Source organism: Papio anubis, chromosome 17 (assembly GCF_008728515.1).
Source record: "Papio anubis isolate 15944 chromosome 17, Panubis1.0, whole genome shotgun sequence".
NCBI lineage: Eukaryota > Metazoa > Chordata > Mammalia > Primates > Cercopithecidae > Papio > Papio anubis.
This window is the reverse complement of record NC_044992.1, coordinates 19,157,601-19,183,849: the sequence shown is the minus strand read 5'-3', so window position 1 is coordinate 19,183,849 and position 26,249 is coordinate 19,157,601. Positions and strand designations below refer to the sequence as shown.

The 26,249-nt window shown below is 45.2% G+C and overlaps 1 protein-coding gene and 1 pseudogene across 3 annotated transcripts in view; both read right to left on the bottom strand.

Annotated features, from left to right (window-relative positions):
- SPECC1 (sperm antigen with calponin homology and coiled-coil domains 1) overlaps positions 1 to 26,249 on the bottom strand; it is a 315,868-nt gene that overhangs the window by 8,789 nt on the left and 280,830 nt on the right. For all 3 annotated transcript variants that reach the window (XM_031656993.1, XM_031656992.1, XM_031656994.1), the window contains 2 exons: positions 13,165 to 13,281; positions 4,492 to 4,551 (listed from right to left, as the gene is read on the bottom strand). In XM_031656993.1, coding sequence (XP_031512853.1) covers positions 4,492 to 4,551; positions 13,165 to 13,281 — 177 coding nt within the window. The remainder of the gene's footprint in view (positions 1 to 4,491; positions 4,552 to 13,164; positions 13,282 to 26,249) is intronic.
- On the bottom strand, positions 19,368 to 19,468 carry LOC116271105 (annotated as a pseudogene).

Genomic DNA, 26,249 nt, shown 5'->3' with positions numbered 1-26,249 from the left:
TATCCAAAAGAAAAGAAATCGTTCTACCAAAAACACATGCACACTTATGTTCATCGCAGTGCTAGTCACAATAGCAAAGACATGAAATCAATCTAGGTGTCCATCAACAGTAGACTGGATAAACGGCCAGGTGCGGTGGCTCACAACCTGTAATCCCACCCCTTTGGGAGGCTGAGGCAGGTGGATCACCTGAGGTCAGGAGTTCGAGACCAGCCTGGCCAACATGGTGAAACCCCATTTCTACTAAAAAAAAAAAAAAAATTAGCTGGGTGTGGTGGTGCATGCCTATAATCCCAGTTACTCAGGAGGCTGAGGCAAGAGAATTGCTTGAACCTGGGAGACAGAGGTTGCAGTGAGCCAAGACTGCACCATTGCACTCTAGCTTGGGCAACAAGAGCAAAATTCCGTTTCAAACAAACAAACAAACAAACAAACAAACAAAACCAAAAAAAACACACACAAAAAAAACCACAGTAGACTGGATAAAGAAAACATGGTACATATATACCATGGAATACTATGCAGCCATAAAAAGAACAAAATCATGTCCTTTGCAGCAGCCCGGATTCAGCTAGAGGCCATTATCCTCAGCAAACTAATGCACAAACAGAAAAACAAATAAGACATATTCTCACTTATAAGTGGGAGCTCAACATTGGGTAGTCGTGGACATAAAGATGGGGACAGTAGACACTGGGGACTACAAGAGGAAGAAGGGAGGGAGGCAAGGGCTGAAAAACTATTGGCTACTATGTGCACTACCCTGGGTGACAGGATCAATCATACCCCAAACCTCAGCATCATCCAGTGTACCCATGTAACAAACCTGTACATGTACTCCTTGAATCTAAAATAAAAGCTGAAATTATAAAAACAAAGATCTCATCCTAATATGTTATACCCCAGAAACTTATATTTACTTGAATATAAACATATAATTTTCCTGGCATAATCTAACAACAGAACTTGATTGAAGATTTGGGTACTACTGCTGTCACTTCTGACTGGGTGTAGTTTTAAAGTGTCATCTGTAATATACTGGATTTTTCGATCAACATCCAAGTATTGAAAAGCAAATTTAAGAATGTAGGAAATTTCTATTTTGTTGGTGGAATAAGCTGGGAAAGTGCTCACAAACACTCCTAAGTGCCTTTGAGATTAATTATCATGTGTGTCAGCAGCTCTTCACAGACCATCCACACAGACAAAACCCCGGGCTCTGACAACTAGGACAACAAAATGACCTCATTCACTAACTGCTAAAGCGCATTAGACGAAAATTAAGAAAAAGATATTAAATTTAAAAAGAAGTAAATATTAATTACAACACTACAAAGAAAAATGTATTCTGTGTCAAATATAATCTTCCAACAAGGTCTCACTGTATCTTTATCCTTACCTGATCTCTCTGTTGGTACTCATTAGTTTTGTTGTTTCTGAAGGGAGATCCCTGCTACTCCACCCTGGTCAGATGTGTAAGTTTCCTCACACCTTTTTAAATTTCCTGGACTTGTAAATACACAATAGGAATATCTGTGTCTTAAAAATTTAGCAAAATCTGGGCTGATGGGGATATATTTTCTTTGTGTGTGTGACTACATTTTAAAGCACAAATTCAACTTCTTTAATGGTTAAAGTTTTAAAGTTTTGTAGGAATATTTACATTTAATATTTGAAGACATATACTTGTATTTTTCTATAAAACTGTCCATGCTGTTTCAAAATTATACTGGCATAGCACTGCTCATGGTGATGAGATTTCACAATAGATGTACATTCACTTTTTCATTTCTCAGATTCCCCACGTGCTTTGAGGGTTAGAATTGTATCTTTTTTTTTTTTTTTTTTTTGCGATGGAGTTTCGCTCTTGTCACCCAGGCTGGAGTGCAATGCTGCAATCTTGGCTCACTGAAACCTCCATCTCCTGGTTTCAAGCGATTCTCCTGCCTCAGTCTCCCAAGTAGCTGGGATTACAGGCACCCACCATCATGTCCAGCTAATTTTTTGTATTTTTAGTAGATACAGGGTTTTGCAATGCTGGCCAGGCTGGTCTCGAACTCCTGACCTCAGGTGATCCACACACCTCGGCCTCCCAAAGTGCTGGGATTACAGGGATGAGCCACTGCACCCAGCCGGAATTGTATCTCATTTTTATTTCAGCTTAGATTTTCCCGATCCCTAATGAGATTGAACATCTTTAAAAATCCTCATTGACCATTTGTGATGATCTTCTACGAATTTTCTATTCTAGCCTTTGATAATTTCCTACTAGGTTGTATTTTTATTACTGGTTAGCAGAAATTTTTAATAGATTATCTGTCTTTGCTTTTTCTGTAGTCTCATTATAATGTGTCTGGATGGATATTTTGTTTTATTCATCCTGCTTGAGATGACTAAAGAATCTGTGGACTCTTTCATTCTCTTTTCATCATTCTGGAAAATTTTCAGGCATCATATCTTCAAATACCATCTCCATTCCATTCTTTCTATCCTTTTCATCTGGAATTCCCTCTGGGCATGGGACATGGCCATCGCCTGATTTTTTTTGGTCCATGTCTCTTAAACTCTGAGACAGACACTATTATTTAGATAGCCCAACAGTCATTCCCAAGCTCTCTCCCTTGCAGGCTTCCCACTAAAGAAACTGAAAACTGTTCATACACTCACTTCCTCAAATGCCCTTGCATCTGGGGACCAAGTAACAGAGTACTGCCAATGAGCTGGAGAAACCCAGGGAGCCTTTTACTTTCATTCTTTAAAGGGAAAGATAGAAGGCACTTGCTCTATCTCTTTCCCTTCTTCCTGTCCTATAGGTGGAAGTGATGTCTGAAGTTTGGCAGCTACCTTCAACTATAAAGGAACAAACATGGGGACAAAAGCAACAGATTAAAGATAGCAAGCATGGATAGGAGACATTCTGGGGCTTTGATTATAGTACTGAGTGGTGAACCAGTCCTAAAACTACTGTTGTTAAGAAAATTAGCATTTTTGGCCGGGCGCGGTGGCTCAAGCCTGTAATCCCAGCACTTTGGGAGGCCGAGACGGGTGGATCATGAGGTCAGGAGATCGAGACCATCCTGGCTAACACGGTGAAACCCCGTCTCTATTAAGAAATACAAAAAACTAGCCGGGCGAGGTGGCAGCGCCTGTAGTCCCAGCTACTCGGGAGGCTGAGACAGGAGAATGGCGTGGACCCGGGAGGCGGAGCTTGCAGTGAGCTGAGATCCGGCCACTGCACTCCAGCCTGGGAGACAGAGCGAGACTCCGTCTCAAAAAAAAAAAAAAAAAAAGAAAATTAGCATTTTTATGGTTTAAGCAACTGCTGGTTGGGTTCTCCATTTCTTGAAGCTGAACACATACTAATTCAATCTTACCATTATATTTTTTAATGTCTCTTTTATATTTTGGGTGATTTCCCCATATTTACTTTCCAACTTAGTATTTCTCTCTTCTGCTGTATCTAATGATTGGCAACACATATTGTGGTCTTAATTCCAAATTTTCATTTCTAGAAGTGTTATTTGATTCTTTTTACAAATCTCTTTTTTAAATAGAATCCTTCCTTCCTTGTGGTTTCTATTCCTCCTTTTATCTCTTTCATATGTTTAAATAGTCTTTTTGTAGTCTCTTATTATTTATCATCTCAAGTTCTGGTAGATAATCCTTTTGTTTGCTATATCTGCTGACTAGCTCAAGTAGATCATTTTCTCAAGTGTTTTGTCACTTTTTAGTAGCCACTGTAGTATCAGCCCAGGGGCTTCCTGCATCCAAGAGTATACCAAGGGCTTCATGCAGCACAGATATTATAAATTTGGACTCTAAACCTCATCTGGTCCCGTTTCCTTTCCTTGCAAGAGACCGTCTCTCTTTTCTCTCTCTTCTTTTCCTCTCTCTGCATGCGCGCGTGTGCACAAAATCCCAGGTGGAGACCAGTTTCTTTATCACCTCGTTGGGCTGGCCGGTGGAGTTTTAGAGATTTCTGCTTTCACTAAGAAGAGCAGCATGTTGTGAGCCTTGGCTTTATGCAGACTTGGTGTTTGCTTGGCCCACCGTCCCCCACCCACCCCTGCCGAGTTTTGCAGGCTCAGTTGTGCCTGGTTTCTGCTTTGTTTTACATTTCTGGCATCTGGGTATTTCCCATTCTTTCCTGAGAGCTTAGCTATGTGTTGATATTTTTTAAAATAGCATTTTATTCAGATCTCTAGGTGCTCTGAACAAGAGGGCTCTAATAATAATCAGTCCACTGTGTTTCCAGAACTGAAATTGGTCCATATGAAACCTTATGTGACTGAAAATCTCTTAGACTTGAAAATCTCTAAATCATATGTTCATATGTGATTAGACCAGCCGGATAACTCTATATCAGGTATTGAGAGCAACAGACTTTTGGCAAACAGATGTCAATGTTCTACAAGAAATCGTTTATCAGATGGCATAAAGTTATTTCTCATACAATTAAAGTATCACAAGGATACAAAATAGGATACTTACCAGGCTGGGTTTGATGCCTACACTTTCAGCTGCTTCAAATGCCAACAAAAGATTCCTCTTCTAGGTTAAAAAGACAAAGAGACTGGAATCAGTAATTTAAAATATATAGCTTTTGCCAAGAAAGAACATCAACTGATATTCCCATATAGATTATTCACTATTATAAAACAAAAATAGTAAGTCAAGTGTACAAAATATGGTCTCAGTTTAAGAAAAAAAAAAATAAACAGGTTGCAACTGCACCAAAACTAACATTACTGATTGACACCTACCAAAGATAAATTTTTGTTTAGTTTTGTCAAGATTACTTAATTTACAAATTACTTAATTTACACTTTGCAAGATTTATGGCATACACATTCTGTGGCATAACAAAGTTGCTTAATCATGATGCCATAACAAAAACATTATCAAGGTAATAAATGCATATATTATAGTATATATAGATTGTATTTAAATAAAATGAAAACCTGTTCCTTCAATCCTGGTCCTTCAGAGAACTAACTTTAAATTTCTGTTTAGTTATGGATTATTTCCATATCTCTGTAATATGCTTACACGACTACTACTTGATTTCTAAAATGAAGGCATTTTCTACTGACTTCCTCCAGGACAAATGAGGACTCAGGCACCATGCATCTGCCTCCTCCTTACACTGTAGACACATAGCTAATTTTCGTGCCCGTATTAATATTAGCTATGTTTGTGACCTTAAATAATATCCGTGAACTTCTATTTTTTGTCCCATTGGGTGTGGACAACACTTCCTGACTCTACTTTGTATGTCAGGAGTAAATTCCCCTTTCTTCCCTCTACCTGGTCAAGTTGTAAACTGCCACAGCTGAGAACATTTGCTTCCTTTTCTGGAAGCACATTTAAGTCCTTTGTGCTCTCTGACTAGAATGATTCTGGAAGCTGAAAACCACAAGCAGCATCACAGAAGTCAGTTCTGGGCACGTGTCCTCTACAGTTCCACCATCGTGACCTTCGCCACTCAAAGCATCATTCAAAGGAGTTCCTCTGTTACCCTACCAGTCGTCCAAAATCACCCCACATTTTAGTGTGCTCCAGATTTGGACCCTGCCTTTCTTCAAAAGTTTGGTTTTCTCCTACAGTGCCTGCTTGTTTGGGATTTTTCCTTACTGGGAGGAGGACTTCATGCCTCCTTCTCATCTGGCCTCCTGCCCATTCTGACTGTTGCTTTTAAGTCCTAACATTCTCCTCATGGCTGCTGCCATTCTGTTCTGACACAGAAGGCCTGCATCATAGTGGGACCCTGGCCTCCTCGCACAGCTTCTCATCTCCTTTATCACAGCCTCGAGCTCTTAATCATCTCATCATTCTGTGAAACCCTTCAGCTCCAAGCCCTCCAGAACCTCACTGATTTTTGGAGTTTACTCCCATTCTATCGCCCAGGTTTCCTTCTTAAGAAAGAATATGGCGAGACATATTTTCTGGATGTATGAAAATTTCCCTTTTCTACCATCATATTCAGTTAACTGGCTGGCTGGACAGGGAAAATAATTTCCCCTTAGAACATTAATGGTGGTGGCTCCACAATCATTCAGCCCTAGTGTGTGGCTTCTTTTGTGGACTCTTCCTAGCTATTCTCTGATGTGTGTTCATCTAGATGAACTTAAGAATCATTTGATCACGCTTCTCCCATTCCAAAATTCATTTCAAAATTATTAGGATTATATTAAAATTTAATTAAATTGTTATATTAAGTATAATTGAGAGATAAATGTTTCTTTACATACTCAGTTTTATGTTCTTCAGTGGAATTTCTTTGAGATGGAATCTCGCCCTGTCACCCAGGCTGAAGTGTAGTGACTCGAGCTCAGCTCACTGCAACCTCTGCCTCCCAGGTTCAAGTGATTCTCGTTTCTCAGTCACTTCAGTAGCTGAGATTATAGACATGCAACACCACACCTGGCTAATTTTTTTTTTTTTTTGTATTTTTAGTAGAGACTGGGTTTCACCATATTGGCCAGGCTGGTTTTGAACTCCTGACCTCAGATGATCCGCCTGTCTAGGCCTTCCAAACTGCTGGGATTACAGACGTGGGCCACTGCACCTGGCCAAATTTCTTAATTTTATACGTTTAGATTTTCTACATAATTATAGATTTTAGATTTCATATATCATTTTATATACTTTTCCATTTCCCCCACGGCTCTCACTCTCTGCCCTTGCTTGAACATCTAGAGTATGAGGCGACGGGTTTTCCCTGACACTGAAGCAAACTCTAGGCACCAGGTCACCGAAAAACAGAAAGATGTGGCCACCACATTTTCTTCCAGTCTGTGGCCCATGCTGTGGAAAGCTGCTGATCTGTGGTGATCCTGACCAAGTTGCCACGCCCGTTCCTTGAAATTAAAGGAAAGGCATGGGCATGCGCTGGAAACTGCACACTTGTTTCCCTAACGCTACTCTGTTCTGTTGAGACAGGAGCTGTGCACTCCTGGCTTCCTTCCATTTAGCCCAAATTACTGGCAGCAATCTCCTATTTTGGTGCTATTGAAGCCTTTGTCTTTACTTCAAAGCTCTTTTGGTTAGTTTTTGAAGAGGTGGGGGGTTTTTAGCCAGTGTTTAGGCCACCATTATTCCGGAAGTCAATATTTTACGGCTTTTAATATGTAATGTCAAACATTGCTTTCTAGAGCATTATCCCAATTTTTGGTTCCAGCAATAGTGTGTAAGTGGCCATTTTCCTGTACTGTCTCTGCCAAATGTGTCAGGCTGAAAATATTTTATTATTTTAATTTGTATTCATTGATTACTAGTAAGGTCTAACGAGAAGGCATTTCTAAACTCAAGATTTTATGCAAAAACTTTCTAGCTTGATTCTAATGAAACCACTTATGTTTTCTTTTTCTTTTTCTTTTTTTTTTTTTTTTAGATGGACTCACTACCGCAGCCTCAAAATTCTGGGTTCAAGGGATCCCCTGGCCTCAGGCTCCGGAGTAGCTGGGATTACAGGTGTGTGCCACCACGCCTGGCACCGCTTGTGTTTTCACAGGGTGCTGCATGCTGTTTCTTCTGTGTTCAATATCTGTTGTGAAAACACAGGTGGAGCTGGGCATGGTGGCACGCGCCTGTAATCCCAGTTACTCCAAAGCCTGATGTGGGAGGATCCCTTGATGAAAAACTGTCTCAAAATATCCTGAAATAGTACACAGGGTGACATGAAATACAGTGAGAGGGTGGTTTTTTACTCACAACAGTGACTTTTATTCATTTTTGCAGCAGCAGAACATCTGTGACCAAGTGTTATTACCCTAGTGCTCTTTCATTTGATCACTGTCACCATCACTGTGCAGAGGTCCTGGGAGGCAGAAGCCACAGATAAGCAGCAGCTCCGAAGGGCCTCACTTCCCCCATGGGCTATAAGCTTCAGATGTGGCTCAGCCCACAGGGGCCAGGCAGGGGGACGCCATCACTGCTTCAGTCTGCCCTGGTTGGGAGAGGATAGTGCAGGCCTGGGACCTTCCAGTTCTAGGACAGCCTAAGCACCCAACCTGTGGCAAAACTCTGTCACCGGCAGGACTTGAGGGGCTGTGCTTGTTGGGCCTCACACTCAAAACCAATGGGAGAATGGATGCCCAACCTAGAGTTCCCCCTCTTGGGGTCACACCTCATTCATTTCAGACACTGACATAAGCACGCTCCAGTCCACCACCTGAGTCTGTCTGGACTAAGCAGAGAGTTGCATAGGCAGACAAGTGAATGCCCTATCTTTTTACTGAAAACAATAGAAACAAAAACGGCGGTGCACAGTGATTCACAACTGTAATCCCAGAACTATTGGGAGGCTGAAGCGGGTGGATCACCTGAGGTCAGGAGTTTGAGACCAGCCTGACCAACATGATGAAACCCCATCTCTACTAAAAATATAAAAACTAGCCAGGTGTAGTGGCGTGTGCCTGTAGTCCCAGTTACTCGAGAGGCTGAGGCAGGAGAATCACTTGAACCTGGGAGGCGGAGGTTGCAGTGAGCTGAGATGGCACCACTGCACTCCAGCCTGGCCGACAGAGTAAGAGTGTCTCAAAACAGCAACAACAAAATGACAAAATCTTCCATGGACTGTATATCGCACCCTGTGATCATATATCTCTTTACTATCATAGAAGACATGCTTGTTAGTTTTTATCAAAAATTTGCTACTTAATACCAATGTCAAACAGACATAGTTTAATTGCTTCCATCCAGGTGGGGACACTCATAATTACTATACATTCTGGGCTATCAACAACTCTATCATATACTTTTTAGATTTTGATTTTAATAGAGTTTACAAACATGAAAGGCTTCTCTTGGTGCCCTTTCTGATGAATGTGTAAATAATAATTTTAAAAAAATGCCCTGGCACTGAGCACACAGGGGAACACAGCTCCAAGCTGAGGCTGGACAGATGTGCCTCTCATCCTGATGATGCAAGGTGTGTGCTGCATTCACATCCACTTGCTTCCTGTGAAACCCAGCTTCTAACACACTTTTAGGGAATCTTCCCTGCTCCTCCCCACTCTGCACTAGTAAGATTCCTCCCATGTGCTCAGTTTTATACTGTATGGGTTTGCCTGTTGGGATACGTTATTTTGAAAACCCACACCTGTAACTGTGATAGATATGGCCACTCTCACCAAAAAGAATGCCAGCATCCCCCAGGGCAAGCCACACACCAAGAAGTGGCGATATGTCACTGCAGCCACTGTGGCTCCTCCAGAGTATGGCCAGGATGGGGAATTTAGGAAACAGGAGGCTAGTTGTTCCTTCAGGGAGTGGCAAATGGGCTGTAATTAGCAAATAAAATCCTAGGCTCTGGGACACAACCCAACTCAAGATTACTGTGAGGCCAAATAGATCCTAAAATGAAAAATACCAGACATCCAGGGCCGACTTGGACTCTCATCACAGACCCACAGTCTTCCACATGCTGCCTTCCACACTCCCTGGTGGTTGGGTGATCGGTCTGGGGAAGAAATTCAACTCTGCATGTAGGGAACAGGGGCCTACGCCATGGCCTCAGCCTGCCCCCACTGCATGCTGCCACAGCTGCGGGAGGTCTGGGCAGCTGGCGGAGGAGCCTCTGCCCTCAGAATCGCAGAGACTAGCACCAGGTACGGGGCTCTGGCCCAGGAGGCAAGGCTCACAGTTCGGAGCCTGAGCGCAAACACTGTTAGGTCCATAATTTTCCAACAGAGCCATGCTGATTCCAGGACAAAGCAGCCAGTCTGTGTGGATGACTGCAGGGAGTGACGCCCACACACTGCCAGGAGGACACGGATGTGTGTGTGTGTGTGGGCTTCACCCAGCAGTGTTAGGAAGGCCTTCTGACTATTTTCAGTGCTTTCATGCCCACTATTTCCTCAGTTATCTCCAAACGGCCTATCAGAAAAGCAGAGACTAAAACATCAAGAGGGCAGGAAGGTAATGAATGCATAGATCACACCTGTGACCTGTGAGGCCACTGCAGCCTGTGGCCCCAACTCAGGCCGCCTCTCTGGATGCTCCTTCCTGGTCCCCTTTGCTGTGTCCTCCTCCTCTACCTCCACGACAAACACTGGGGTTCCCAGGTGTGTTCCTCGGTTCTCCCTCTCTCTGCTTCCCTAAGACCAAAGGACTGGGTGCTCTCCTCCAGTCTGACGACTTTAAATTCCATTTGTGCCCATGCTGTCCAACATGGCAACGACACATGATGTGGCTACTTAAATTAAAATCGAAATTAAAAATTCAGTCTTCAGTCACATCTGCCACATTTCAAGTGCTCAAGAGCAGGTATGGTTGGTGGTTGCCCTGTGGGCAGTGCAGATACAGAACATTCCCATCATCTCAGGAACCTGCATTAGACAGCATGAATCTCTTCATGGACAACCCCCAGATCTGTTTCCAGCTCTGCTCTCCCATCCAGCTCTGGATCTGCTGCACAATTGCCTGCCTGCCATCACCACCTGCGTATTTCACAGCACCTCAGACTTCACATGATTTAAACATCTTTCCCCCAGAATGTTTAATAATCCTGTCTAGCCTGCTTCACAAATGAAGCACCCCACAGAAAAGTAATTTAAAGATTTTAATACATTCTGTGATGGTTAATTGTATGTGTCAACTTGGATAGGCATGGTACCCAGGTATTTGGCCAAATATTATTCTAGATGTTTCTCTGAAGCTTTTTTGTTTGTTTGTTTCAGACAGGGTCTCTGTCACCCAGGCTGGACAGCAGTGGTGCAATCACAGCTTTGCTACAGCCTCAAACTCCAAGCATCAAGTGACTCTCCCACCTCAGCCTCCCGAGTAGCTGGGACCTCAGATGTGTGCCACCAAGCCCAGCTAATTAAAAAAAATTTTTTTTGTAGAAATGGGGGTCTCCCTATGTTGCCTAGGCTGGTCTTAAACTCCTGGGTTCAAGTGATCCTCCTGTCTTGGCCTCCCAAAGTGCTGGGATTACAAGTCTGAGCCCCCATGCATGGCCCAACAACAGACTTTGGGCAAAGCAAATGACCCCACTTAGAGTGGGTGGGCCTCATCTAATCAGGTGAAGGCCTTAATAGAAAAGGCTAACCTCACCCAAGAAGAGGGAATCCCACCAGCAAATGGCCTTCACATTGGGACTGCAGTATTAGCTCTTCCCTGAGTCTCCAGCCTGCTGGCTTACCCTGCAGATGTTGGACTTGCTAGCTTCTATAATCTCGAGCTAGTTCCTTAGAATAAATCTCTCTCCCTGGCCCCCACCCCTCCACACCCCCACCTGCACACACACACACACACACACTCTCTCTCTCTCTCTCTCTCTCTCTCTCTCTCTTTTGGTTTTGCTTCTCTGGAAAATTCTAACACCTTAAAAAACTAAATTACTTCGCTCAGTTATTGTCATTGCTATGACCCTTCTTTGTACTTTATTTAAATCCTGATGTGGGATAATCGAACAGAGCTTTTAAACATATCTATGCCCTCCCCATCTCAGAAAATGGCCCTTTCAAACTAGACACCAAGGCATCATCTTTGACTCCTTCCTCTCCTCCTCCCCTACAACCAATCTGTCACTAAGTCCAGTCGATTTTGTCTGAGACATATTTTGAATCTTTCTAGGTCTTTCCATCTGCGTTGCTACCATCCTAGTGGTTAGTGGGTGAGGCCAAACCAGAGCTGTGGGGAAGCTCTGCAGCCTCTGCCCCTCGAACTCCCCGGATCAGCCCAGCTACAGGGTCTGCCCCTTGGCTTCCCTGGGTCAGCACAGCCTCTCTGGCCCCACTAACCACATCCAGCCAACCAGCCTTCTTCCACGGCCTGAACAACACCAAGGTGTTCCCCAGCAGCTGCAGCTGCTCCATAGCCCTGGCTCTGCACTGCTGCCTCCTCTACCTTCCAATGCCAATTTCTTTTTTTCTTTTCTTTTTTTTTTTTTGAGACGGAGTCTTGCTCTGCTGCCCAGGCTGAAGTGCAGTGGTGCGATCTTGGCTCACTGCAACCTCTGCCTCCCGGGTTCAATCAATTCTCCTGCCTCAGCCTCCCAAGTAGCTGGACCACCACGCCCAGCTAATTTTTGTATTTTTAGTAGAGACAGGATTTCATCATGTTGGGCAGGCTGCTCTCAAACTCCTGAACTCAGGTGTCCGCCCGCTTCGGGCTCCCAAAGTACTGGGATTACAGGCGTGAGCCACTGTGCCCAGCCCCGACGCCAGTTTTGACATCACTGCTGCAGTCTCCCTGGTCTAAATGCGATCCCCGTCACTCAGTCTCACAGCACTGAGTTTCTCTCCGGGCTCTTTGACCACTTATCCTTGCTCATTTATAATTTCACTTGTTATAAATCTACTCGCTTGCTTATTGTCTGTCTAGCTCATGAGGGCGCAGAACGTCTCTACTGTTTATTGTTTTCTTATGACAGTGCCCAATGCTTGACAAGAAATTCTTGAGTGACCAACAGCAGGACCCAGCACAGCATTTTCCAAAGTATTCTCTGTGGGACATTTTGTAGGAGGTTCTAGGTCAGGGGTTGGCAAACTGCTGACCATGGGCCAAATCTGGCTCATAGCCTGTTTTTGTAAATAAAGTTTTGTTGGCACACAGCCATGCCCACTCATTTACAAAGTCATCAATGGCCTCTTTAGCCTGATGGTAGAGTTGGATAGTTGTGACTGAGACCAACTGACCCACTGAGTCTATTACGTGGCCTTAACAGGGAAAATCTGCCAACCCTTGTTATGGTGATTGTAGTAAAATAAACAAATATAAGTAAAGAGGTTATGTGGATCTGATCTATGTTGGGTTAAACAGTCACACAGATTTCTTAATGTAGGACTTCCTGAAGTCTTTAATGTGTTAACAGGCACCATGCTCTCTGAAAATGTGATGCAATATACAGTGTCCCAGACTTATCTGAGCAGGGAATTCTTTTTGTTGGTGTTTGCTGGTTCTTTGGAATAGGCTTTGAAAAATGCTGGCCAAGGTCTTGAAACCATGAAGGTGAGATTCCTCAGAAGGGAAGCTGGGGAAGATTTGCTGAGGATGGGATTCCACGGTGCAGTCACACATTCACGAGTTATCTATACCTGGTATCAATATCCCAACTTCTACTTCAGGCCTGTTAGCCCCTCTCACAGTGGGGTTTCTCAATTAGGAATCCCCCTGCATTTCCTAGAGGATAACCAAGGTGACAGGGCCATGACTTACTTTCTCCTGACTGTTCAGCTCCTGGTAGGGGATGTGGGCAGGCAGGTAGGTGTGGAGCAGAGCACAGAAGGCCAGGCCATCGCTCCAGCTGCTGCTGAAATTGGTGATGTCGATGTTCTGCAGGAGAGAAAAGTAGTAATAAACAAATACTATTGCGAACTATGCAGTATCACAGATGAGGGAGACTGGGATAAGATGGGAATCTACCTTTGGATTTTTCAGTAAGGCAACATAAGAATAAACTTCCCAAATTTGCTCAGAGTACATTTTGTGTTGGTATCAGGAATGGCCTGGTGTTGCCCAACTCCATTCACAGAATAGCACTGAGGAAAAGCCTTCAGTGCTCAAAACAGTAGAGTTCCGTCCACCTCCATCCATTATCTTCTCCATTCCACCATTCCTTCCATTTCCAGAACTCCATTTACGTCCACTATCCATCCATCCTTCCTTCCATCCATCCACTACCTTCCATCCACCATCCATCCACCACCTTCCTTCTTCCTTCCATCCATCCACTACCTTCTTTCCATTCCATCCTTCCTTTTCCTTCATTATCCACCACCTTCCTTTCCATCATCCACTACCATCATCATCACTACCTTCATGACCGTTACCCTCATCACTACCATCATCATCACTACCTTCTTACCATTACCATCCCCACCACCATCATCACCACCTTCATAACCATTCCCATCATCATCACCACCATCATCACTACCTTCATAACCGTTACCTTCATCACTACCATCATCATCGCTGCAGCTTCGCCAACCATTCCCATGGTTACTGCCACCATCATCCTGCCTTCATTCTTCCATTCCATCCACTATTCCATCATCCATCCTTCTTCCATTCCATCCATTCCATCCATCCACTACCTTCATTACCATCATCACTACCATCATCACTACCTTCATTCATTCTTTCATCATCACTACCTTCATTCCATCATCCACTGCATTCATGGCCATTCCATTGTCACTGCCATAAATCATCACCACTTATTCATGGCCGTTCCCGTCGTCCGCCGCCATCGTCCGCCGCAGCTAATTGTGTTCATCCGCCGCTATCATCCGCCTGTGACCGTTTCCGTCATCCGCTGCTGTTCATGACCGTTGCCGTCGTTCCACCGCCAAATCGTCCGCCTGCATCGTCATCACTCGCATTCGGTGACCGTGCCGTGTGCTGCCATAAATCATGATACTTATTCATGACAGTTCGCAAATCGTCATTTGCCAAAATCATCGTCCTGCCAGCTGGCCGACCGTTCCCGTCGATCCCCGCCGCAAATCCACCACCTTCCATCCATCCATCCACCATCCATCCATCCTTCATTCCATCCATCCATCCACCATCCATCCACTACCCTCTTCCATTCATCATCCACCATCCACTATTCTTCCATTCCATCCACCATCCATCCACTACCTTCCATTCCATCCATCCACTACCACCATCCGCCATTCATCACTACCATCATCCTTTCACTTATTCACTGGCTTCAATTGCATCCGTCACCACCATCATCCACCACCTTCGCCAGCCGTTCCATCCATCCGCTACCATCGTCACCATCTTCGAGGCCATTGCCATCGTCACTGCATAAATCATCCGCCACTTATTCATGGCCGTTCCCGTCATCGCCACCATCACGTCATCCCTGCCTTCATGACCGTTCTGGCGTCACGTCACCACCATAAATCGTCGCCGTCTTCCAGAATAATTCCCATCATCACTACCATCATCATCACTACCTTCATAACCATTCCATCATCACTACCTTCATAATCATTACCATCATCCCCACCACCATCACTACCATCACTACCACCATCACATCTCTGTATAATCCCAATTCACAACAAGCAGACCAAGATGAGAAGGTCTTAAAGACCTACAAGGCTGTCTCTGGATTGCTCTTCCTACCACACTCTTCTCCCCATCATTTAGGAGGCTTCTCGGGGGAAAAGAAAACCCTTCCTGCTCAGCAACCCCGTCGGCACGCCAAACAAGCAGGGAGCATGAGACTGCCTGGGAAGAAAGAAGCTCCTCCTTCAGGATGGGTGCAGCTCCCAGCAGCTGCTTGGTGCACAGTGATAAGGAAACTAAAATTCAACTCTAGCCGGGCATGATGGCTCACGCCTGTATTCCCAACACTTTGGAAGGCCGAGGCAAGTGGATCACCTGAGGTCAAGAGTTTGAAACCAGCTTAGTGAAGATGGTTAAACCCCATCTCTACTAAAAATACAAAACTGAGCTGGGGTGGTGGCGGGCACCTGTAATCCCAGCTACTTGGGAGGCTGAGGCAGGTGAATGCCTTGAACCTGGGAAGTGGAGGTTGCAGTGAACTGAGATTGCACCACTGCACTCCAGCCTAGGTAACGCTCTGTCTCAAAAAAACAAACAAATAAACAAAAAAATTCAATTCTAAGTCCCTGCCCATGGCGACGGTGGCTTCTGAAGACTCCTGTGCAGGCCCCTAGGCCAGCTGGGGACTCCAGTACATCCCCACCTCTTAGATCCTCAGTCCTGTCAACCCACCTGCTCACCCCAACAAGGTTTTCTTCCCTGGATCCACAAACTTTGTCCCAAATGAAGCATCAGGTTCCCAAGCCTGCTAAAGCTGGGAGCTCAGGTTGTTTAAGCAGGGGCCTTGCAAGAGACTGCAGAAGCAGGGCATAGCTTGGGCTTGGCTGAGTTTTAGGCCTGCGTTGGGTTTTGGGACAAGAAGAATCGGGCAAGTCTAGGGTTCCTTCCTGCAGTCTCCCCACAGCCACTGAGGAGCTCTTCCTCTTCATGCCCTGTCCTGGGAAATGTGAAGCCAGCAAACTTGGAAAGCTGTGGTGGGTGGGAACACTGACCACTGTTCCTTCCCTCTGCCCAGATGGCCAAATGCAGCCCTACAACAAGTTAACTCTCTGACTGCCCTGGGAAGGTCATTTAGGGTGTTTCTGTCAGAATCAATTTGTAGCTGAAAAGGAGAGGCAGGGTGAAGAGGAATAAGGCACGACATTAAGATGGAATAAGAGAAGGAGGTTTGATGGAACTCTCCTCAAAGTGTGTGTAAAGAGGTTCTGGAGAACACGCATAGGTGGAGATGTATACTAAAATATGGTACCATGTTTCCTGTGAAGTTTCCCTAGGGTTCTGGAAGCAAATCATCTTAGGGAAAAAAAAAAAAAAAAGCCTATAATCTCATTTAGCTTTTTATCTAGAATTTTTGAGGGTTATTTCAACCTAGCCTGACCCTTAGCAATAAGGTTGGTGAAATATCTCATTTGAAACTGAGGTCAAAAGAGATGGTGTCACATGTCACATGTAGGGTTTACCTGAATGACATAGATACAAGGATATACCTGAATGACACAGATACAAGTAATCTGTCCCTGTCTTCCCAGCAAACCTCTTCTCAGTTTCAGTCAGTGTCCAGGATGACCCTGGTGGGCCCCAGAATGTCCCCCAAAAGCACCGGCTTTCAGGAAGACAGTGTGTTCTGGAGTCTGCTTTGCAGTTACATTTCCCCAGCGAGGAGTATTTGGCTGAAAGCAACACACAACCATAATAACGTCTCTTCATCTTGGCTTTCATGACTCAAGCACGACCAACTTTCAGCAGTCGCTAAGCACATACATCAGCATTATGTAAAAGCCTGAGGATGCCTTTTGTTGGGAGGGCCCCATCTTGTAACTTCTGGGGCCACTGGGAAGCTGATCCCGTATGTGGACTTTTGGATTCAAAGTCTCTTTGGGTTCAACAGCTACCTGATGAGAGCTGGACACTGCTTTAGAAATGGGGAATGCTTTGATTTTACACTTTCTGAAGAGGTTTGTAGGTTAGGGAGGCTGAGGTGGGTGGACCACCTGAGGTCAGGAGTTTGAGACCAGCCTGGCCAATGGAGTGAAACCCCATCTCTACTAAAAATACAAAATTAGCTGGGTGTGGTGGCGGGCACCTGTAATCCCAGCTACTCAGGAGGTTGAAGCAGGAGAATTGCTTGAACCTGGGAGGTGGAGGATGCAGTCAGCTGAGACTGTGCCACTGCACTCTAGCTGGGGTGACAGAGACTCTACCTCAAAAAAAGAAAAAAAAAAAAAAGGGCAGAGGGAAAAAAAACCAGGAAGTGGTGGTGGAGGGTGCCCCATCCAGTTCACTGAAATCATTCAAACCAGATGTTATGGATGTCAAACCCTGGGAAGGTGAAAACAAGGAGGGCCTCTTTCAGAGGGTCTGGTTTCTGCTTTCCTCTTGGGAAAGGCAGAGAGCACTGTGGCCCCTGCCAGTACCGAGCTCCCTCTTCCTTCCTCTACCATGCACAGGCTGCCAGAGACCCTATCTCCAGACCCATCTCTTGCAGTGCTGACTTGGAGGACGGAAAGCCAGGCTTTATATCCAGAAAGCCATTTTGATGTTTACACATTATGCTGATCTCAAGGCAACCATGTACACAAGGCAAGCACTTGCCCTGCTGGAAGTGTTCTTTCCCAAGAGCAATGATGACGGATACAAGACTTTTTCCAACAGAAAGGCCACATTTTCAATAGAAAACCAAATGCTCAATGAGTAAGACCAAAGTCCTTTAAGTATGAGTCCCTTGGCTGGGCATGGTGGCTCACGCTGTAAACCCAGCACTTTGGGAGGCCAAGGTAGGCGGATCGCTTGAGCTCAGGAGTTTGAGACCAGACTGGCCAACATGGCGAAATCCCATCTCTACTAAAAACACAAAAATTAGCTGGGTGTGGTGGCACATGCCTGTAGTCCCAGCTACTTGAGAGGTTGAAGCAGGAAGACTGTTTGAGCCCAGGATGCAGAGCTTGCAGTGAGCCAAGATCATGCCACTGCACTCCCGCCTGCGCAAGACAGCAAAACCCTGTCTCACAAAAAAAAAAAAAAAAAAAAAAAAAAAGTAGGAGTCCCTTAAATATGAAGCTCAAAAAAATGGTGGGCTGGGAAGGGCAGTGGCATTTGCTGAGTGCCTGTAATGGGCCTGTCACTGTGCATTTTCTCATGTACAGCCATGCACAGTGACTAGTATTATACCCATTTTACAGATAAGAAAGCCAGAGCAAAAAGAAAGATTTCTAGTGCCAGTCAGGGCCAGAACACCAGATCCATTTGCCTCTGAAGCACATGTCCCATTTGCTGTGGACACTGCCATTGGAGAAGGGCGAGCAGAGGAGAGGACACCAGGCAGGATGGCCGTGGCATGGATGTCAGCACTGTTGGCAGCGCTGAAAGCAGACCCTGCTGAAAGAGGCCTGCAGCTTGCTCAATCCGTCTTCGACAAGAGTGAAAAGAAAGGCTGAGGGTGGGAGAGGGCAGATTCTAGAGGAGTGAGCGCTAAAACTTTGGTTTCTTCTTGTCAGTTAAAGAAACTAGAACCCCATTTTCTGAGCCCAGGTCAGGCCCACCAGGAACCGGCTCTGCAGTGGATGGCATTGCTCTCTGCACTGGTGAATGCTACCGCCCCAGGGAACTTGTGCATCCAAACGGGCCAGGTTCTCCTTCTCACCCTTCCTCCCTCCCTTCCCAAATTCACTTTAACACTTGCTATATCTTTCTTTTCCCAAATCATGAGAACTTTTTATACACACTTAACATCTTCTATCATTGCTGATACAAAACAGCGTGTTTCTTCATCTGCAAAATCTTCAGAAGCATTTGAGAGGTCAGATGGATCCGAAAGCTCAACAATACCACCATCTCCCACAACCAAAAAGGCGCCTATATGCTAGCTAACACTGTCAAGAATAGTTTTTTGGGCTCAGAGTGGTGGCCCAGCACTTTGGGAGGCCAAGGTAGACAGATCACTTGAGGTTAGGAGTTCGAGACCAGCCTGGCCAACATGGTGAAACCTCTTATCTACCAAAAAAAATTCAAAAATTAGCCGGGAATGGTGGTGTGTGCCTGTAATCCCAGCTACTCGGGAGGCCGAGGGGGGAGATTTGCTTGAACTCAGGAGGTAGAGGTTGCAGTGAGCAGAGATCATGCCACAGCACTCCAGCCAGGGCAACAGAGTGAGACCCTGTCCCAAAAAAATAAACATAAAATAAATAAAAATAAAAATCAGGCAAGTGTGATGGTGCATGTCTGTAGTTGCAGCTACTTGGGAAGCTGAGGTGGGAGAATCACCGGAGCCCAGGAATTCAAGGTGGCAGTGAGCCATGATCACACCAGCCTGGGGGACATAGTGAGACTCTCTTGAAAACAAAAAAAGTTATTTGTTTGTTTTCCTTGCGCAGGGAACCTGCCAGTCTTCTCTGTATCATCCCCATTTTGGTATGTATGCTGCCAAAGTGAGCACTGGTTCTTGATCTGTAACTATAAATGGGTCATAGGTTGAGACTAAAGTCTGGCAAGATCAAAGCCATGGTTGAAAAACCAAACAAAATGACTAAAACCCGCAGGAGAGCTCTGAGAGCCCAGTGCCTTAGGACAGACTGTACTGGTGGCCGTGCTGGGGGCTCGGCCATATTTGAATGCAGACTCTGGCACTGCAGCAGTGAGACCACACAGAAACGACAAAGGAAAAAGGAGGACGTGTACTACCTTAAAAAATCATTATTACAAAAAGTCCAAGTCTAGTCAGGTAGACAAGCCCAAGCCTATGGTCAGGAAACACTCTTCCTTCCTATAAACAAGGTTTCCCTGCCTCAGACTTTTTATTGCTGACATTGGCAGAGGTGGAGGCCACCCAACTATGGTTTGCGACATAACACTCGCTCCAAGAACGTTATACCCCTAAAGACATTCCCTTTCATCTCAGAGTGCAACACCCCCAACCGAGTCCCCTAGTTGCCATCTGAAATCATCTCTAATTCTAGCTGAGCATCAGGAGTGCCAGCAACTCCCAGTTCAGTGCAGCTGAGGGACAATTCAAAGCCGTGTGCACTGTCATCCACAATGGTTCAACTAATTTACATTCCCACCAGCAGTATAAAAGTGTTCGTTTTTTGGCCTGGCACAGTAGCTCATGCCTGTAATCCCAGCACTTTTAGGGAGGCCTAGGTGGATGGATCACATGAGGCCAGGAGTTTGAGACCAGCCTGGCCAACATGGTGAAACCCCATCTCTACTAAAAATACAAAAAATTAGCCGCGCATGGTGGTGTGCATCTGTAGTCCCAGCTGCTTGGGAGGCTGAGGCAGGAGAATCACTTGAACCCGAGAGGCGGAGGTTGCAGTGAGCTGAGATGGTGCCCCTGCACTCCAGCCTGGACATCAGAGCAAGACTCCATCTGATATGGTCTGGCTGTGTCCCCACCCAAATCTCAACTTTAATTGTATTTCCCAGAATTCCCAAGTATTGTGGGAGGGACCCAGGGGGAGGTAACTGAATCATGGGGGTCAGTCTTTCTCGTGCTATTCTCGTGATAGTGAATAAGTCTCACAAGATCTCATGAGTTTCTCAGGGGTTTCCATTTTTGCTTCCTTCCTCTTTTTCTCTTGCTGCCACCACCATGTAAGAAGTGCCTTTCGGCCGGGCACAGTGGCTCATGCCTGTAATCCCAGCACTTCGGGAGGTTGAGGCGGGTGGATCACGAGGTCAGGAGTTCAAGACCAGCCTGGCCAAGATGGTGAAACCCCGTCTCTACTAAAAATATAAAACTTAGCTGGGCATGGTGGCAGGCGCCTGTAATCCCAGCTACTGAGGAGGCCGAGGCAGGAGAATCGCTTGAACCCAGGGGGCAGAGGGTGCAGTGAGCTGAGATGACACCACTGCACTCCAGCCTGGGCAACAGAGTGAGACTCCGTCTCAAAAAAAAGAAAGAAAGAAGTGCCTTTCGCCTCCTGCCATGATTCTGAGGCCTCCCCAGCAATGTGGAACTGTAAATCCAATTAATCTTCTTTTTCTTCCCAGTCTCAGGTATGTCTTTATCAACAGCATGAAAATGGACTAATATACTATCTCAAAAAAAAAAAAAAAAAAAACTGTTCATTTTTCTCCATAACCTTGCCAGCATCTGTTGTTTCTTGACTTTTTAATAATTGCCATTCTGGCTGGTGTGAGATGGTATCTCACTGTGGTTTTGCTTTGCATTTATTTCTCTAATGATCAGTGATGTTGAGGTTTTTTTCATGTTTGTTGGCTACATAAATGTCTTTTTCTGAGAAGTGTCTGTTCATGTCCTTTGCCCACTTTTTAATGGGGATGTTGTTTTTTTCTTGTAAATTTGTGTAAGTTCCTTGTAGTCCTCGAAGATCTAGAAGAAAAACAATTTGACCCAGCAATCCTATCAGTGGGTATATACCCAAAGGAATATAAATCCTTCTGTCATAAAGATACATGCACATGTTATGTCCACTGCAGCACCATTCACAATAGCAAGGCAAGGAACCAACCCAAATTCCCATCAGTGATAGACTGAATAAAGAAAATGTGGTACATATACACCATACTATGCAGCCACAAAAAAACAAGATCCTGTCCTTTGCAGGGACATGGATGGAGCTGGAAGCCCCTTTCCTCAGCAAACTAGTGCAGAAAACAGAAAACCAAACAAAGTATGTTCTCACTCCTAAGTGGAAGGTGAACAATGAGAATACATGGACACTTGGAGGGAAACAACACACACTGAGGCCTGTTGGGGGTGGGGGAGGGAGAGCATCAGGAAGAATCACCAATGTATGCTGAGCTTAATACCTAGGTGATGGATTGATCTGTGCAGCAAACCACCATGGCACACCTATGTACCAAACCTGCACATCCTGCACATGTACCCTGAAACTTTAAAATAAAAGTTGATTTTTAAAAAAACTATAATAATTAAATTTCTCAGAAATAAAACGAAAAAAAAAAGCTGTGTGCACTTAGGAAACCTCAGAGGTAAGGCCAAGCAGCAACCTGTAGAGCCCTGTGCATCTCAGAGGCTGCTCCGCTGCTGTTCTTAAGACAAAAGTGACTTCCTTTCCAGTCACTGGAGTGTGCTTTCGTGAGCTCTAAGGTGTATTTTCAGGAACGAGGGGGTCAATATCAGTGTGGCACAGCTGGTATCATTCACACTTTCCACATGGATGGAAGATGACTTGCAGAAAAGGGATGAATTGAGTTATGCTTCATCAGAGCTCTCAGTTCATTCTGGAAAAGCCATGTCACTTAAATTACTGTTCCCTTACAGACCACGTACAGAGGCTATGAGCTACACGGTGTGCTGCACCCTCATCAGCAGAGCCCGGGGGAGGCAGGGAAGGCTGAGGACAGCAGCTGATGGCCTAATGGAGTGGAAGAGGGTCAGTCCTCCAGGAGCCAGGACTTCCTTGGGGCTAGCACAGTCTCCAGGAGCTCTTGCAGCCTGGGACCTGGGGGCCAGTTCGTGGGAGTTGGAGGGAAGAGGCAGGCAGCAGTGATGGGATCATGCCATCATTCACCAGTCTCTTGGGGGTTGGTTTCCTGGACTAGAAAAGCGTCCAGCCCTGGGCAGCCAGGAGCTAGGCAGGGTCTGTGGGTCCCAGGTAGGTGGGTTAAGATCCAGTCCCACTGCAGTGACCAGAGAGGTCAAGGAAGCTATGGCAGCAAGGGACTCATGTGGGCAGGGCCAATGTACCGGGTACCAGGCAGAAAAACAGCAGTTTGTTGGGCACAGGTGGCTGGGCAAGTCCTGGGCACCCCAGGGAGCAAGCTAAGAACTCGCTCCAGGACCTGCCCCTGGATGGAGGTGAAAAGTCTCATTTTTGGTGAAGGGATGACTAGAGCTGGTTCAGGCCTTAGAGTAGAGGGAGGTGAAATCTGGCTGAGCTGCTGGGCAACAGTCCTCAATGCTCACAGAAGACGCCAAACCTAAGAAGACAGACAGACCACCCTGAGGATGTTAATATGGTAAGGACTTTTCCCAAAGACCACTTATCTGAGACTCAGGGGTTCATCAAAAGAACAAAGAGAAGAAAATGAAAAACAGCCAAGCAGGCATTCTATAGGCTGTATCTTCAGGTATTTTCTTTGATATTAATCCCTGAATAAAATGGACTAGGATCATCAATGCCCTTGAGTAGAAGCTGGTAACCAGGGGAACATGAAGAGGATTCTAGGGGGCTGAATGCTGTGCCTTCTAGACCTGGGTCACTTCGTGAACATCTCCATGCACATATGTAAGTTATACCTCAATTAAAAAGGAGGTCATGTGTGATGACTCACAAATCCCAGCACTTTGGGAGGTTGAGGCAGGAGCTGCTTGAGCCCAGGAGTTCAAGACTAGCCTGGGCAACATGGCGTGAACCTGTCTCTACAAAAAATGTGAACAATTAGCCAGGCATGATCGTGCACACCTATAATCCCAGCTACTGGGAAGGCTGAGGCATGAGAATCACTTGAGCCTGGGGAGGTTGGGGCTGCAGTGAGCCATGATCAAATCACTTCACTCCAGCCTGGGTGGTAGAGCGAGACCCTATCAAAAAAAAAAAAAAAGAAGAAGAAGGAAGGAAGAAAGGGAGGGAAGGGGAGAAGGAGGGAAGGAGGGAGAGCAGGAGGGCAGGGAGGGAAGAAGGAAACAAGGAGGGAAGGACCTTGATTGTCTTAAGGGGCTAGAGTGTGGTGTCCACTCTGAACACTAACATTTGGAATTTATGTACAAGATTTTTGGGAAGGAAAAAGTGGAGCAAAAACAGAAAGAAACTCGCTGATTACTTTTACCCAGGGAAATGCTAGTTACTAATAGAAAATTAATTTTTCCTAGGATATAAGTACCTTAGAGATATTTCTGAGTGGAATATGGAACTTTTTGATGAAAGTCTTAGATGTTTAATAAAAGGGCAACAGTCCAACCATCTCCCAAATTGGTTAGGTCTCCAGGACAGTTTAGGAAAAAAAAAATTGTAAGATACAGAATTTTGTCCACCTCAATGGAACAAAAGTCATTTGAGAAAAATGATGATATTGAATTGCACACGGGAAGGTAAAATCCTAATTTTAGTGCATATCCATGAATATCTTCCCAGAGTGTTGAGGTTGTACTAAAGTTCCAGACGGGGGAATGTAGAGACAACACTCATGAATAACGCAGCAGGACAGGGCAAAGCAAAACCGCACAGCCCATGGCATTTGCTTCTTGAAGATGTTTCGCTTGCCTTGGTTGCCTGGTTACTTGCCTTACCTTGGTTATTAACATTTGGTAAAGACATCAATCACTGGGGGGAGAAGCTGCAGGGCACACACTGAATTGTGTACTGTGCTAAATTCAACCGAGGACACTGCTGGATTCTGTGGCTGCATTCCCAGTACTTCTTCACCTTCACCAAGGACCTCTAGTTGCCTCCATGAGGTGTCTATGAACGAACTGACTCTGTGTACACTAAGTCCAAAAGTCAAAAAGAAAAAAAGAAAAGCTTCTTGGGAAAAAGGCAGGAGACTGATTAGAAAATGCTGTACCTTCATTCTTGCAGGAACCAGCTGTCTCAGGCTCATGATGATCTAAACAGCCTCACTTTGACCCTGAATCTCTCTGCGGTTTTCCCAATCAGTTTTTATTATCACAGCTGTGGAATCAGATTGAGTTTTTACTATGGGGAAAGTGTAACAATTTACAGATCACAGAGGATAAAAGCAGCTCACTCCTCACTGGAGCTCAGCATGTGCAGTAAGAGCCCAGGGAGCACCACACTTACTTTGAAGGTCTGGTGAGAGAGAATACAAAGCAAATGCACACATAAGATTTCATGTGAAATCTCAGCAAATGCAGCCTGTGCTCCTTCCCTGCTGTGCATTCAGTGTTCGGTCCTTACCCGGGACAAGTGTACACACACATCCAATTTTAGTGCATCTGTTCTGATCTCAGACTATCTGGTAAACCTCGAGTGGCCTCATCCTGCACACAGAGAGCACAACCCTTGGCCATGGACTCGTGGAGACCTGCACATAGACTCCTGGGGCCCCTCTCTTCATAGCGTCCTCCTTTCTGATGCCCCATTCCATAAAATGGGCAGCTTCAGCTGCCCTCTCTGATCACCGCCTCCTCAGCCAGTGAGGCTGCTGTGCTGCACTCAGAGGCCAGCTCCCTGCACTGGGAGGTGGATTTATTCCCAGGCAGAGAGCTGGTGGGCTGGCCATCCATCACTGCAGGAGTTTCCCTTCTCTCAGGGATTAGTCCCATCTGCTTGTTTCCTAGAGATGAGGTCCAAATAGCTAAGCTTGAAAACCAAAATTACAACATTAAAAGAAAATATAAAAGAATAGGCTTATAATCCTGGGGAAAGAAAGCCATTTAAGGCACAAAATGCAAAAGCATAAAGGAAAGGATTGAGAAATCTGACTAAAAAAAAGTTTCTGTGTGACAAAATTAAAACCGATATATGTATAGCAAATGACTAATGTAACCAGTAAGAAAGAGGACAGACATGGTAGCTCATGTCTATAATCCTAGCACTTTGAGAGGCTGAGGCAAGTGGATTGCTCAAGGCCAGGAGTTTGAGAACAGCCTGGGAAACATGGTGAAACCTCATCTCTACCAAAAAATACAAAAATTAGCCAAATGTGGTGGCGTGCACCTGTAGTCCTAGCTACTTGGGAGGCTGAGGTGGGAGGACTGCTTGAGCCCAGGAAGCAGAGGTTGAGGTGAGCCAACATCGTGTCACTGCACTCTAGCCAGGGTGACAGAGCAAGACTTTGTCTCAAAAAAAAGACAAATAACTCAAGTAAAAATTAGCAGAGAATGAATCTGTAACGTACTGAAGAGGAAATAAAAATAGTCTGAAATGTATGAAAGGTTGCTCAGTCTCACCAGAAAATAAAAATGGTAAAACATCATTTTCACTCCTCAAACTGGCAAAAATTAAAGACTCTTAATTCATAAGGTTAATGAAGATGTTACTGTAATCTACTGTGTTTCACGGTGGTTTGCTCTACAGCTACAGACAATCAGAACACCTGACATGACTTCTTTTATATTTGCTGCAAAGGGTGAGCCACATCTCTGTGGCAGCGAAAAGCTACCTTTTGTCCCTCAAGCAAATAACTCTGGGATTCCTTGGAACACCTTTCCATTCCCGCTCCTGTTCATATTATTGCTTTAATCGTTTTTGTTTGTTTTTCTGAGACAGGATCTGGTTCTGTTGCCCAGGTTGGAGTACAGTGGTGTGATCAGGGCTCACTGTAGC